This window comes from Tasmannia lanceolata, unplaced genomic scaffold, assembly GCF_043159265.1.
Source record: "Tasmannia lanceolata isolate RefF3 unplaced genomic scaffold, GAP_Taslan_0.1 ptg000023l, whole genome shotgun sequence".
Lineage (NCBI taxonomy): Eukaryota > Viridiplantae > Streptophyta > Magnoliopsida > Canellales > Winteraceae > Tasmannia > Tasmannia lanceolata.
Window position 1 is genome coordinate 4,198,885 of NW_027518700.1, and position 15,553 is coordinate 4,214,437.

Below are 15,553 nucleotides of genomic sequence, written 5' to 3' on the forward strand. Positions count from 1 at the left end.
CGAGCTATTGGGAAAAAATATGAAGCTTGCCTGTTTCAAATTTCAATACCTCGATCTCAACCGTAGAGACTCGTAAGCTGAACCTCCAGATTCTCGAATTCTAGGCCATGTAGAAGACAAAAGGAATTCCGATTACTGAACCAACTGTGCAAAAGAGGAAGCTTTTGCACAATTCCACCAGCACGAAATAAGCCCAGGTAGACCGGTCTCGACTGGTTGGATGATGTCCCTTTCCCGTCTCTGTAGAACACCCAAAAACTCCGCCGAGCTTAAAGTCCCATCACGGTTTCTGTCGAAAATGTGGAATATGATATCAACCACATTGTCAGTGATAGAGATGCCACACACCTGCCATCAGAGTGAGCATTTAATTAGGATAAAACTTCTAATTTACAGTGAATTAAAAAGAAAAATCCTTTGGGAATTAAATAGAAGGTACATGGGATGCAGCTCGTTGAAAATCTTTCTTTGTCAAGAAACCATTTACTTTCCCGTAACTAAATATTGCCAGAGCCAATGGTCGCAGTCTTTTACGCAACTCTGCAAAGGTCTTGAACTCCTGCAGTTGCATAATGAGAGCCACAAATAAGAAAACAAACATGAAACTGGAAAAAGTGAACAAGCGGTAGAAAGAATCTCTAACCTCGAAGGTGACACGAATATCTCTGAGATGTGGGTCATTGTTTATTACGTCGACCCGATCGAGGAACTTGTTAATATGATTCAAGTCAGCAGAAGCAACCATGGACAAGGCAAAATCCTTGGCTGATATTGTTCCTTGTAACTTGTAGTCATAATGGGCGAACTCCAAACGCAAAATCTATCAAAAACAGAGAGATTAGCGTCTGGCTATGTGGGGACACCACGAACAGTAGTAACAAGCACTTTTTTGCAAAATAAATAACCATGAAAAGGTTTTAGTTCTATTTACTAAAAAATAAGTAACCAAAACTAAACTTAGGCCTTGCATAAAGTTTTTGCTGTCTCTAAAATATGAAGGGGAAAAAAAGTAAACCAAAATTTGTAACATAGCTGATGAAGTGAGACATGGAAAGTAGAGGCCTTGATTGAAGCATCCTTGTGCATTGACAAAACATGTCTTTCAAGTGGTACAATGGGAAAACATCGGTGCAACTAAGTGACAATAGAAAACAAAGAAGTAACTAACTGCTTGTTAGGTCAAAATCATTGATAGTAAAATAAAATAGTGGGGTGGTTTATTTCTTGTAGGTGTCTCGGAACTTCTACCACAGATTGTTAGATGCTTGAAATTCTGTTCATTCAAGTGCTTTCAGAGATAGGCGTCACCAAATCATACTTCGTTACATTCAAGTTCATAATGTGGTTTTGAGTATGGGGACTTCAAAATTGCTGTTTAACCAGGGACACGTATGCTTACTCCATATACCGTTGCAAAAAATCCACAATTCAAGATGCATGGCCATGTCTATATGTAGATGCCGATAATGCCTGTGTAGAGTTTTTATTGTCTATTTCAAGTAGGCAATGGACATGGGCATGCGTAATTTAAACAAAATTTTCTCAGAAGTTCAATATAAAGAAAATTTGGGATGCCTTCCCATATACGTGCAACTACTGAGCATGGAAGAAAGCGTTGAATGCACGGTACTGTATGAGATGTAATATTCAATATGAGCATTCAAGTCCAACTAAATTAGCAAAGCAACATAGGGACAATAGGTTATTTAGAATAGCGCTCAGTGATGTTAAAGCAAATGTTTAGCACTATCTATGCTCCAAGTCATATTTGCCGATATACTTATTGGAGGCATTGTTTCTCTCCATCAACTCCTTGAGGAGATCCCAGGAGAAGCATATGGATTGAGGGAATTAGAAGGTGACCTTTTAATTTGTATATTTCATCTGGAGGAGGTAACACAGATTATTACTGTAACTTGCAAAAGATGGTAGGTAAATCTCTATTTTGATGGAAGCTCCAAAAGGGAAATCAGGTTGAGCCGGGGTTGGGGAGAGCAGGTGTTACTCTATTGACTAAAAAAAAACAAATTGTCATTAAATGGACAACTACTTATAGAAGTGCTTCAATAAATGTGTTATCGTGGGCGAGCGGAAAATTGACGGGGCCATAGAAATTAGCTGGAATTATTGCAGAGATTCCTGACCTTTGTATAAATATTAACTCAGTGATGGTAGCAAATGAGGGAGTTGATTGGGGATATCTTGTCATTGGCGATATGTTCCTGTTGTAGAGTTGGTCCGTACAATCACTTGGCGGACTGTTGGGGTTTTCTGGGTGAACTGGAGGTTTTAACAAATAGGGAATTGATTTGGTAACTGTAAAGGCGGTATGTATGGAGTGTAATACTGTGGGATCAGCGCTTAGTGGGACTTACTTTTAGATGTAATTGGGACATCTTGTCCCTTTTTGTTTTTGTCTTTTTGCTGTAACCCATTTTACTACAATAAAAGTGACTTACTGTTCCAAAAAAATAAATTTCAGAACACATTACAATTCCAGACTTCTATGAACTATGTTGCTCTCCGACACTTTTGTAATTTTTTCCTCAAAATTTTCATTGCCCTGATCCGAGTCAAGACAAACTTGCTTTCTCCGCGAGGATAGTCACGATTCAAGAAAAATATCAGTTTTGCTATGAGTATTTTGTTTTCAAATTTTTTGCTACACTGATAAAAACTTGTGACATTTTCTAAAAGAAAAAAAAGATACAACAACAACTTGGTATCATGTTTTTAATATTCAAAAAAAAAAAAAAAACTTGGTATCATCAAATGTCACTTTAAGTACAAGGTGTACACGGAATGGCAATCCTAACCCTCTGGTCCTCCTCGAACGCCTTCTTAGCACGATTAAGAATTTCAAAATTTTTGAAAAATTGTCACTTTCCCAAAAAAAAAAAAATCAAATGTCAACTAGAGAGGAGCCTTGCAGTCTCACAACTAAAGAAACCAGTTCCTCTGAAACCAGTACCCTTCAACAAAATACAGCTTCCATTCCTAAAGAAGGTGCCAGATCTAAGATTATTAGGCTTTGCAAAGACATTTTTTCTATTTCTCTTATGGAAAGGCACACTGTGTTCCAGATACCAATTACAGCCAATACATATCGATTCCTCCAACCTTATATTCTTGTGGTTCTTCTCATTTAGGATTCCTATCATCCACAAGTGAGAATTCTTCAAAGGGGGGGTCTCAGTTGAGAGGTTCATATTCTAAGCTGAAAGTGGAAAAGACTTGCAATTAGGTAAGAACTGTTATGTCATTAATTCGTCCTACGCTTAGAACTAGGCTGCCATGGCTTGGATCCTCTACACTCAAAAGAGAAGGCAGTTAGTTTCTCAGACCCAAAGGCCTAGAAGCAAGCCACACCCAAGCACCGAGATTTTGACAAGATCACCACAATCTATATGGTAAACAAACCATATAAGTTGAATAACAGAGAACAAATTCAGTAGTAATACACGTTCAAATATAAGTTTGTTACTTCGTATCCAAATAGATAAAATATAAGCTCCATATAGTCAAAATGCATCATCTGATCTTAAATTTGATTATCAAATTAGCATGGAATTACCAATCACAACTACAATGTGACAAAAGGAATACACGAGAAAGCAAATATTTAGAAACAGCCCCTAAAATGAAGTGGATCTCACTGAGTTTCTAATGTAATTACACTCATCCATCATTTTCAAGAAATAGGCAAAATAGGAAGATTTGACCCTGTGATCTTACCCCACTTCTTCAGTCATCATGGTGACCATCTCACCTGAAGTAAGGAGGACCACATATTGACAGATATATGTTTACAACCTCTGAGTGAAACTTTGCTATAATAAATAGCTATTGGGTCAAACAATTGTTGAAACATTAAGTGCCAAAGTACACATGTAATAAATGTATAACTATTGCTATAATATAGAAATCTACTTAAGTCTCAAGAGGATGGAAAGATTAGGTTAATAGCTGTTGAAATACAACTTCATGCAAATCAATATGACAAATAAACAGTACAACACCATTCGCTGAGAAACGTACTTAACCATCTCCCCATGTGGATTCCATCCCTTATAAACACATGATCGTCATACAATCCCGACAAAGACCTAGCAGTGGCTCCTGTCAACAGCAATGTCCATGAAGAGCAGCCTAAAAGCATCTAATTACAAATTCTATCAACCACCTTCTAGGAAATATACTGGGGAGCACAAAATTCCACAAATCAAAAGGACAAAATGATTACAGGTAACCCATATGTGGCTTAAAAGACTCAAAATGCTTCAATAAAAACAATACTTTTATATGATGACAAACTCCAATAGTCTCTTTGTCAATTCTGGTCATGGGGCCCATGTTTCTTGTTAGACTGGGAAACAATATCCTATCACAATCATCACTTTCCTGAACCCATCAACTAGGCTGCACATTCCAAATTACCATAAAACCATTTAACAAACAAAAAAGGAAGTGGGGAAATACAATTAAAAAGTGGCAAAAGGATAATTGGTAGGGTTATCATAAGACAAGCAGTTGCCATGCAAACAGGATAATTAAACAAAACTCGACAAAAGTGGAAGGGGCTGACGTGACCATGCCTATGTGGGATCATACAAGCACGTAACAGGGGCATTTCCATTTGTTTAGCCATAATGCCCAAAAATGTAGGATACTAGTGTCACAGTCACTAACCATCAAAGAAGCATCCTGTATACTAAAGACAGAAATAGGTCCTTAATTGCTTTGACATTTAGCCAATATAAATAAGAAACTAGGTCCAAATAAGTTTCGCTCATCACTCCTATATGCATATGATAGATGTAGATGAGGTGTAAGTGCATCGCGAGGAAAGCCTTGTTTCCCCTATTAACCATGGAAGTACGTTGATGGTAAGGAGAAATAGGTCAGAACTATGATACCATGATTAGGATAATAGGATGAGGGTAAGGGATATGCCTCAAATATCCCTGATCCTAATCCTATTTAACTTTCCTTTTCTTTCCAACATTCCAAATAAGACTCAGTTCATAGTACCCATACTAGATCCTTTTATTCTCGCATAGGAAGTGATACATAAGATCCTTCTGCCTTTCAAAAAATTATATTTTTATGTAGCCTCATAATGGTTTCAAGTTTTTTACTACACACCATTCTTACCTAAACAAATTATGTTCCACTACTGATGTAAAACAACAAACATCAATCTTACTAGTTGGGCTGCAGCCTCACTTGTGGTTAAGTGAATCTTTTTAAAACTCAACTAGAAACTAGTGTAATTTAAACCACATATTGATTTAATATTCAACCTGGCAAACAACATCCTCACAAGATATCTCAAGGATCCCTAATTGTATGTGACAAAAGTATATGAGGGCCTTGCCATTTCGTATCCTGAGATTTTGGGGTTCAAGGAATTGCCACACCTGATCCTTACATACAGGATACCTATATCCATATCCAGGTAGCATACGGTTAGAAAGAAGAGTGAGGAAAGAAAAGCTTACAAACTTTTGAATGAAAATGAAGATTTCTCATGGAATGTCAATGGGCTTGGAGGCTTGGTGGATTTACATTTTGAAGACCTTTTTCAAGTAATACAAAGTGAAAACTAAATATTCAAATGAAAAAAAAAATACAAAGTGAATACTCTGGTGTTACAAAAGTTCAAATATCTTATACATGGATACACTCAAACAAGCATGAGCAAGAATATAACTCCAAATCTCTTATACACAATATGAGAAGTGTAACGGCCCAATTTCCATATCGAGTCACTACATAAAAGACAACAAAAACCACAAGGAATTTTTGTTTTTAACACATGAGAGGAGTCCAATAAACTATAATAAACAATCTCATTCCATAGTATTAAAGTTTCAAACATCTCAATTAATCATACTAGTAATTGTTTGCAAATAAATTAAAATAAATTGTGATAAAGTTTCAACAAAACACTCAGACTAAAGGCAACTACTAAAACTAAATATGACTCAATAAAAACTCAAATTCGTGAAATGAGGATACAGTCATTCCCAAAAACCAATCGCTCATCCCCATCCTACGTCGATTTCAGGTTTGCTCGTTTACGAAGGCTCCATCATTTTCATCATCAACACATGTGGATGGTAATGGGTCAGTATAAACAGAGTCATGAAATAATAAGCAGTTTAATGAGATTGTATTATAATTAGGTCCATACATAGACAAACAGGAAAATCAAACATGGACATGGAAATGATATCGCTAAAGAAACATATGCGATATTCGAACGACAAAAACAATAAGAGAAGAAAGATATCCATAACATGGCAAACGATAAAAACAATAAAACGAAATTTACATAGACGAAACACAACGTGACAAGAAACTGTGAATCCAAAGACCTTACCGTATGTATATACATAGTGTTATATTTTTTTCCTTTTACCTCGCAAACTGTCGAGTTTACTATATATGTACTATGTATATATATAAGATGTAGTACTACCAAAAATAATACTGTAAGACACTAACATACACATATGGCCATGAATTAACATACATTTGTTTCAAATTTTAGTTGAGAGATAGAAACATGTACAACGAAGAATATGCATGTCACAGAACAATAATATCAAACCATTAAAATGCTCTTATAATAAGAGTCAACTATCACTGGCCTTGATTTTCTTGGTAACTGTAAAGACGATCCGAGGTCTCTATGAATAAATCAGAAGGATGCCCTGCATTAATTTTATATTAATTGTGTCAATGTATTACTTTGCATATCCCTCTCATATTTTTAATACTTTATTTCTAACTCATCTTTCCTTCTTTATTTTGCAGTTTCTAACAAAGACTATTTGGGCGTGAAAGGGATCTGAAAATAAGAAAATTGTACGAGATTAAAAGAAAGAGGATTTGCGTTTCCGTGTGTGAAAGTAAGTTTTGGTCATTTATTTTTTGCTTGAAGTGTAATGGATTTTTTGTTGAATGAAAAAAGGTTTGTAAACATAAATTTTGTATGTCGAATAAAAAGACAATGAAAATTACTGTACTTATCAAAATCTAGTAGTACAAATATAAATACCCTAAATTTCTGACTACCTCTTTTTTAATGTAAAATATATATATTTTTAAAATTTGCTAAGGACTATCACAAAAGTTGTTTCACAGGGCGATTGTAGCAAGTAATTGCAACCACATAGACTCACTCTTTAACCGATCTTGTCTTATTCTTTTAACTCAACTGAAGTGGCTACTCTCGCATGCATCAGCTGGCCCGCGGATTAATTAGTGATAGCTCATAGCAAGAACACAATGGCAATAATCATACTGCAACTTAAAAGGGAACCTTGCAACTAAGGCCTATAAAAAAAAGACAGTCGGAAATTTAGGGTATTTATATTTGTACTACCAGATTTTGATAAGTACACTAACTTTCCTTGTCATTTTATTCGACATACAAAATTTATGTTTACAACCAATTTTTCATTCCACCAAAAATCCATTGCACTTCAATCTATTTTTTACTTCAAGCAAAAAAATAAATGACCCCAGCTTGCTTTCACACACAGAAACACGAATCCCCTATTAATTTTGTACAACTTTCTTGTTTTCAGATCCCTTTCACGCCCAAACATTCTTTGTTAAAAACTGTAAAATAGAGGGGGAAAGTTAGATTAGAAATAAACTATTAAAAATAAGAAAGGGGTATACGAAGTAATACATTAACACCATTAATATGAAATTAATGCAGGGCATCCTTCTGATTTATTCATAAAAACTTCGGATCGTCTTTACACTAACCAAGAACATCAAGGCAAGTGATAGGTAACTCATGTTATAAGAGCATTTTAATGGTTTGATATTATAGTTTTGTAACATGCATATTCTTTGTTGTGCATGTTTTTATCTATCAAGTAAAATTTGAAACCAATGTATGTTGATTCATGGCCATATGTATATATTAGTGTCTTACAGTATTACTTTGGTAATACTACGGCTATAGTAAACTTTCCACATGCGGTAGTATACGAGATAAAAGAAAAATAAATATAACACCATATATATACATATGGTGAGGTCTTTGGATTCACAGTTTCTTGTCACATTGTTTTTCGTCTATGTGAATTTCGCTTTATTGTTCTTATCGTTTGCCATGTTATGGATGATATCTTTCTTCTCTAATTGGTTTTGTCGTTCGAATATTGCATACATAGTTGTCGAACTCGTCCGAGTCACGAGTCGAGTCGTACGAGTCGGGTGGTTTTCGAGTCAACTCGTATGGTCGACTCGTAGGTGCTCAAGACTCGTACGAGTCATGTTTTGACTCGGACGAGTCACACCAACTCGACTCGAAAACACATAACTCATATGAGTCTTATTTTAAGTCGTAACACTTATGTTTAAATAAGAGGGATGTACCAATTAACTATAGGGGGTGTGAATATATCAATATATACGTATTTACCTATTCCCGTAATAGAAAACCTAAAAAGTTAGGGTTTTTTACTTCGGGAAAGTGAAACGGAGAAACCCTCCATCCTCGACGGCTCGAGAGTTGATTTTTGCACAAAGAGAGGGGTCTACCAACAACAAAAAAACAAGAGGAAGAAGAAGACGAGTAATTTGCTTGATTAAGGTTAGTTTTTTGCAGTTTTTTTCTTTTATTTTTTCTTATTTGTCTTCTTCTCTCATCCTCCAAAATCTGCAAGAAGAAGAAGAAGAAGACGACTTTTTGGCTTTTGCAGATGAGAACATCCACACGGTTGATTTTGTCTTATCCATTTAATTCATCAAAGGTGGTTGTTCTCACATGCAAAAGCCAGCTGAGAAATGGCTTTCCACGAAGGCCCAATTTATCAAAGGTGGTTGTTCTCAGTGAGGCCCTGTTTTTTTGAGATTGTGTTGTGGCAATCGATTGAGAGCCCTAAACTGAATACCGGTCTCAAAATTACGTTTAATTTTGAGTCAAATAATCTATTTGGGGCTCAAAATTAATCTTTTTGAGTACAATAATTTGATTTGAGCTCAAAATTAGATTTAATTTTGACTCCAAAAATCTGATTGGGGCTCAAAGTTAATCTGTTTGATTCCAATAATTTATTCGAGGCACAACCTATTGTTGTTTGGACTTAAAATCTAGAATTCCATATTGTAAGCCCTAAATTCCTGCATTTGTCAAAAACTCTTACGAGTCACGAGTAAGAAAATTAAGAAAACGAGTCACGAGTCGAGTCACGAGTCAGAAAATTAAGAAAACGAGTCACGAGTCGACAACTATGATCGCATATGTTTCTCTAGCGATTTTATTTCCATGTCCATATTTGATTTTCCTGTTTGTCTATGTATGGATCTAATTATAATACAATCTCATTAAACTGCTTATTATTTCATGAGTCTACTGTGTGATCTGGCTTAGTTTATACTGACTCATTACCATCCACATGTGTTGATGATAAAAATTATGGAGCCTTTGTAAACGAGCAAACCTGAAACCGCCGTAGGATGGGGATGAGCGATTAGTTTTTGGGAATGATTGTGTCGTCATTTCACGAATTTGAGTTTTATTTTGAGTCATAGTTAGTTTGGGTAGTTGCCTTTAGTCTGAGTGTTTTGTTGAGACTATCACAGTTTATTTTAATTTATTTGGAAACAATTATTGGCAGGATTAATTGAGATGTCTGAAACTTTAATACTATGGACTTAGATTGTTTATTATAGTTTATTGGACTCCTCTCATGTGTTGTTAAAAAAAAATCCTTGTGGTTTTTTGTTGTCTTTTTCGTAGCGACTTGATACGGAAATTGGGTCATTACAAGAAGAAAATTGATAGTGGTTCAGAAAATAACATATCTAATGTTGTGCAGATGTCTTGTATTCTGGCAGTTATTCATCACTAGACTGATGTGCGTGATGCACACATAGGTCGAGCTGCAAATTATGTTTGATCCTATTTTGAGATATTAGAGACCTCGATTTTCAACGTCTAATAAAAATGGATAAGTCCAAACTATTATATATATATATATATATATATATATATATATATATATATATATATATATTGGTATCATATTGCTCAACGTCATACCATAAGTTTATACAAGTATCTAAGTACCCTAGAAAAGTTGGAGCGAAAGGGTAGTCAAATATATTTGGTGAGGAGAAGTGAGTGGTTAGTGCTCAAGTATGGAGATTCTTGTAATTTGAGATACATGAGTGTTGAAAAGAGAAATAGAGGATATGGCAATTTCTATTTCAATCAAATTTTGGTTGACTGAGAATAACCAAGGTTTTAAATTTCGGTGGAGACTGACACCGAATCGGCTGAAATTTCGGAATTTATTTATGAATTTCGGTCGAAATTTCGTTTCCCCCGAAATTTCACGCAAAAAAAACTGTTTTTTTAATTATTTTAATATTTTACCGAAATTTTGAAACCAAATTTTATATCAAATAAAATACTCTTTTTCTTGTTTCGCCGGATTTTGGCCGAAATTTCGTTTTTGGTGGGGCCCGAAACCGGTATCGAAACGGAAATTTAAAACCTTGAGAATAACTTGTTTCATTTCGATTACAAATTATGATGAACAATCCAAGTATTGGTGATGCAGGAGCATCTATTAACATGAAAGGATTATAGAGGGCTTTATTTGGTTTGAAAATTAGGGATTAATTAATTTTATTTTAGGAAATATTGATGATTTTAACTGATCTTTAGTATGCATTTGAGTTGATAAGTTAGGTCTACTTAGAAAAAGTAAATAGTATTTTCCTATTTTAAAGTGAGTTTTAGGAACCATTACATCTATGTTTGGGCTCAGATTTGGTGGGTGATATGATACTTGGATACTTGTGTAGGCCCAATATACTATTTCTGACGTGCTACAATACTGATACACGCAGTGTTTCAAAACATGGATGCGGGTCAGAACGAGGCCAAAGCAAATCCTAGTAGACTCAGAACAACACGGTCGAGTACTCAGTTGACACGGCTGAGTACTCAGCTGACACGGTCATAACTCGGGAGGGTCAAAGGAGTTTTGATTGATTTTGTAGGGCAAACTGCGGACATGAGCAAGAATGCGGCCAAGGTAAAAGAGAGACGACTCGGAGGAGGAGTCCACAATGACACTGGGGAGTTTTGAAATTATGCATACATGTACTCAAATACTCGGATACTTTGTGGATATTTTTGCTAGTCAAAATGATGATAATGTTCGAAAGATGCCACTCTCTTATCATTCAAAAAAAATGTCACTCTATTCGAATTAATTATAATGCTTTTAGCTTGTTAGTGATACATATTTGCAAATACAATTTTGAACAAGTGAGTCTTATAAATGCTATTTTAAATTTATTATTAGTTACATGAACTTCTGAGTTAAATCTAGTTTAATCTCATGATATTTTATTATGTATGCATGCCTTATGTCTTATCACATGGTATGGGGACCTCGTATCCATATTCGTGTCCTAGAATTTGGAAAATATTGATTCGTGTCTACATTCCCATATTTGTGTGCATACCTGTATCAATATTTGAGTATCATAGGTTGAATGGTATCTTTTAGGCATTTCTAGTAATTTTTATTTGAATTTTAGATTAGGTATAAGTAGATTTATTTTAGACCACAAGAGAGAAACATTAGGACAGAAACTTGGGTTTTAGTATTAGGAAAGTTTTGGATAACCCAAGACTTCTCTTTCTTGTCAGATCTTTTAGAGTTGCTTGATCAAGGTTCGCAAATAGCTTTAGGGGGTTTTGGTAACGTTGAGGATGGATATAGATTTTTTTTTTTTTTTGAAAGGTGGCGGATGGATTTAGATAATTTCTATTTTGGCATTTATTGGATAATTATGCAAATGTGATTGCTTTTTCTCAGGTACAATGCATGAGATTCTTCTTAAGAGTGACTTCCATCAGTTGGTATTGGGATTTATTTTCTTTTTTTTAATTGAATGGTGTACGTTGTAGTGGGATTTCAACTGGTTTTCTTTTTTATCATTCTGGAAAGGAATTTATTACAAAGGATCCTTCATAAGTGAGAAGTGTGAAACATAGAAGACTTACATACACCATCATTGAATTATAAATTCATATTGAAATGCCTTCGTAAATTAGTAAACACACACAACATCATGTTTATATAACTAGATAGGAGTTTACTAGGCGTTTTGACAATGATGTTCCTAGTTATCCAAAACTAGGTTTTAACCTCTCGAAATACACTCTTTGCAATCCCATTTTGAAGTAAATATTATTATCAACAAGGTACGGAAACCAAAATGTAATTATTCTTGAACAAAAACTGCCCAAGATACCATTCCAATAAGGAAAATAACTAGTGAAATAAATCTAAGAATGCCAAATAAAAAATGAATGATAAATATGCAGATTAATTCCAAAATAAAATTCATCAGAGATAAGAAAGACATACTTCATTATGCAAGTCTTTCAAAAATTTGACAAATTTTTCATGTTTGAGGCGCTCATTTCCATCCTTTCCAAAGAACTGCTCCACTAGGCCACCATTTTCAACAGAACGTCCAACTTTGAGCCCAAAACGCAGTCCGTCCTTATGGGAAGCCCCTTGTCGATTATAAGATCGCATTAAAGCCATCACTTTCTTAAACTCTTCTCGCTCTATCGCTCTAGAAGAAGATGTAATGAATCAAAAATTCAATCAGTATGTTGACATAAAAAGCATAAGCAGTATAGTAAGCAACTTATGCTAATCTCAATGAATCAGAAGATAACAATGATTAAAAATTAGTGATTACTAAGAATATGCACTCATATATACAGTAACTGAGTATGAACATAAACAGGTATATTAGCTGCATGAAAATGCTCAACTAAATGGCAAACATCTGAAATAGTGGTACCAAGAGATAAATATTTGGAGCTTCATGAAGCCCTGAAAATTGGCACAGTGATTGGCATGTTCAGGAAACATAAACACCATCACTTCATGATGATAAATAAACCAAAAAACTTCCCATGACTGTTCACATTGAGCAGTAAAATGAAACGATTTTTTTTACTGGTAAAAATTTTCATTCAAAGAAGCCTAAGACCGAAGAGGTCTATACAAGAAACAAGGAAACAACTGAAAATACAGAAGACATACAATAGCGAGCCCCTCCTGAGCCAAGAAGAATAAAATAGTCAGGGGGGAGACCACCCCATTTACCGACCGCCTGACATGAAGGAAAGATATATTTGTTGCGCCCACCCTACCCTAAATCTCATAAAAACAAGGAACAAATCTCCATGGGTATCAATAGGAACCCCTCTAAGCCATTTTATCACATTAAGAGAGTCACCTTTTCTTTTGAATGGTTGCAATTTCATTCAACAAGAAAAAGGGAGACCGAGGAGGTCAACCAGAAAGTACAAATAGAAGCCACAAGGATGACATAAAGATGCAAAAAAGAAAAAACGAAGGGGGAGGAAATCAAACATCTCCAACCCATGTTTCCCCATGCCATCTCTAGCAACTCTATACCTTCTGGTGTGTTTAAAAATGATTGGTGCCCCTTCTACTCGGTCTTGAATCTCGACGAAGAACTGGGCAAATCTCCAAGGAGGAACAATCAATCTACTTAGCCACAAAATGACATTTTTGGAGTCTCCCAATACTATCACCTTATCCATCCAATCTTTATTCAAACACTTTATACCCTGATGGACAGCTCTGACCTCCGCCTTGCTAGCAAATGCAATCCCAATAGGGACTGAAAAGGCTCAAATAACATTACCACTCTAGAGTTTCTTAGAACACCTCCTATGCTTGCAAGACCAGGGTTACTCAGAGCCATCAAAGTTAAGCTTAAGCAACCCATTCGCTGGAGCTTCCCATTCTTGAACAATCGATGGGCGTCTTTCTACACTTGAGTTTCTTTCTATCACTTTAATAAATAAGAAATGCGGAGACTTTGCAACACCTTCAAAGACTCCAGAGTTTCTTTCTTTCCATAGGACCCACAGGGTTGCTAAGAGGCGGACGTTCCAAAGCACTTTTCCTTTTTTCTTCCATGGTACCAATGTCCAACCTTCCAGAAGATCTGAGAGCTTGGATGGAAAGACCCATGACATTCCAAACCTGGATAGAATACCGCTCCATAGTTGTGGCTACTTTACAATGAATGAAAATATGATTGATCGCACAATTGATTCCCCTGGCTACCTTACAATCTATCCAACTAGGGGTGTAAACGAGCCGAGCCGAGCCGAGCTTGGCCAGGCTCGGCTCGGCTCGTTAAGTCAAAGACTCGGCTCGGGCTCGGCTCGGGCTCGAACCAGGCTCGGGCTCGGCTCGGCTCGGTCAGGCTCGGCCAGGCTCGCGAGCCGCTCGCGAGCCTTATCGAGCTTGCGGTGTAAAGTTTCGCACAAGGCAAATGGCGGTAGCAAAAGCAGAAAAATCAGTAATCATTACAACCAAAAAAGTAAAATCGGTAAGTTATAATGTTTTAAATCAAAAATTACCAACAAAAAGTTATAAGTTATGACAATTACGAAGAAAATACTAACAAAAAGTTTAAAGTTATGACAATTACGGGGAAAAAATTAATTTCTTCACTGCCATCTGTGCGTTTTTGCTTTTTCGTGTGATGATGTTGACAACACAGCTGCGTTTTTCTGCGATGATCTTGACAACACAGTTGAATATTTTTTTATAAAAAATGTGGGTTTCTTAACGAGCCGAGCCGAGCCGAGCCTGGCCTAACTCGGGCTCGGCTCGTTAAGCTTAACGAGCTTGGCCAGCCGGCTCGGCTCGTTAAGGATTCGAGCCGAGCTTTTTTCGAGCCGAGCTCGAGCGAGCTTCCGAGCCCGAGCCAAAATTGACACCCCTATGTCCAACTAAGAGAGTCCCCTTCTATCACCACTTCATTAAGGTCTACATTCTCAAGGAACTTTATTCCTTGATGAATTGCACGCACTCCAGCTTCGTTGGCGTCTGCTACTCCAATGGGACCTGCAAAAGGCCATCTCACTTCTCCATGCTCATCTCCAAGGTTTTAAATTTCGGCTTCGGTGTTGATTTCGGGCAGAAGTTTCGGCCGAAATCATGTAAAAATATGACTATGATTTATTTTTATTTTTAATTTTCGACTGGAATGTCTAAATTTCGGTATCAATTTCGACGATTTTGGTTGAAATTTCAGCTATTTCGGTGGAAATTATAATATTTGGTGTAAATTTTTAAAATTTCAGTGGAAATTTTGTAAAAAAAATCCAAAAATGAAATTTCAAAGGATATTCCTGCATCATTTCGGCGAAATTTCACCAAAATTTCAGTAAAATTTCGGCAAAATCTTGTAAAGAAACAACTTCATGTGAATTTCATTTTGGTTTGTGCTGAAACCGAAATATTTCGGTCAAACGAAACGTTTCAGCCGAAATTTAAAACCATGCTCATCTCTTTGTACTCCCCTAATTCGAGAAGGTCCAGGGTTCCCCATACCAGATCCATCAAAGTTCAGCTTCAGGAACCCAAGTGCAGGAGGCTCCCAATCTTGAACAATCTTGGATTCCCATTCTGAATCATGGGAAATCTCTATCCAC

General features: G+C 36.0%; 1 protein-coding gene across 2 annotated transcripts in view; it reads right to left on the minus strand.

Annotated features, from left to right (window-relative positions):
- The window catches only part of LOC143856105 (calcium uptake protein, mitochondrial-like), a 29,935-nt gene that overhangs the window by 281 nt on the left and 14,101 nt on the right, over positions 1 to 15,553 (minus strand). Inside the window, exons 5-8 of one of the 2 annotated variants that reach the window (XM_077366165.1) lie at positions 12,423 to 12,636; positions 644 to 820; positions 440 to 559; positions 31 to 348 (exon numbers count right to left, since the gene is read on the minus strand). In XM_077366165.1, the coding sequence (XP_077222280.1) occupies positions 133 to 348; positions 440 to 559; positions 644 to 820; positions 12,423 to 12,636 (727 nt within the window). In that variant the 3' untranslated portion in view covers positions 31 to 132. The remainder of the gene's footprint in view (positions 1 to 30; positions 349 to 439; positions 560 to 643; positions 821 to 12,422; positions 12,637 to 15,553) is intronic. The other variant, XM_077366164.1, reaches the window with a different exon arrangement.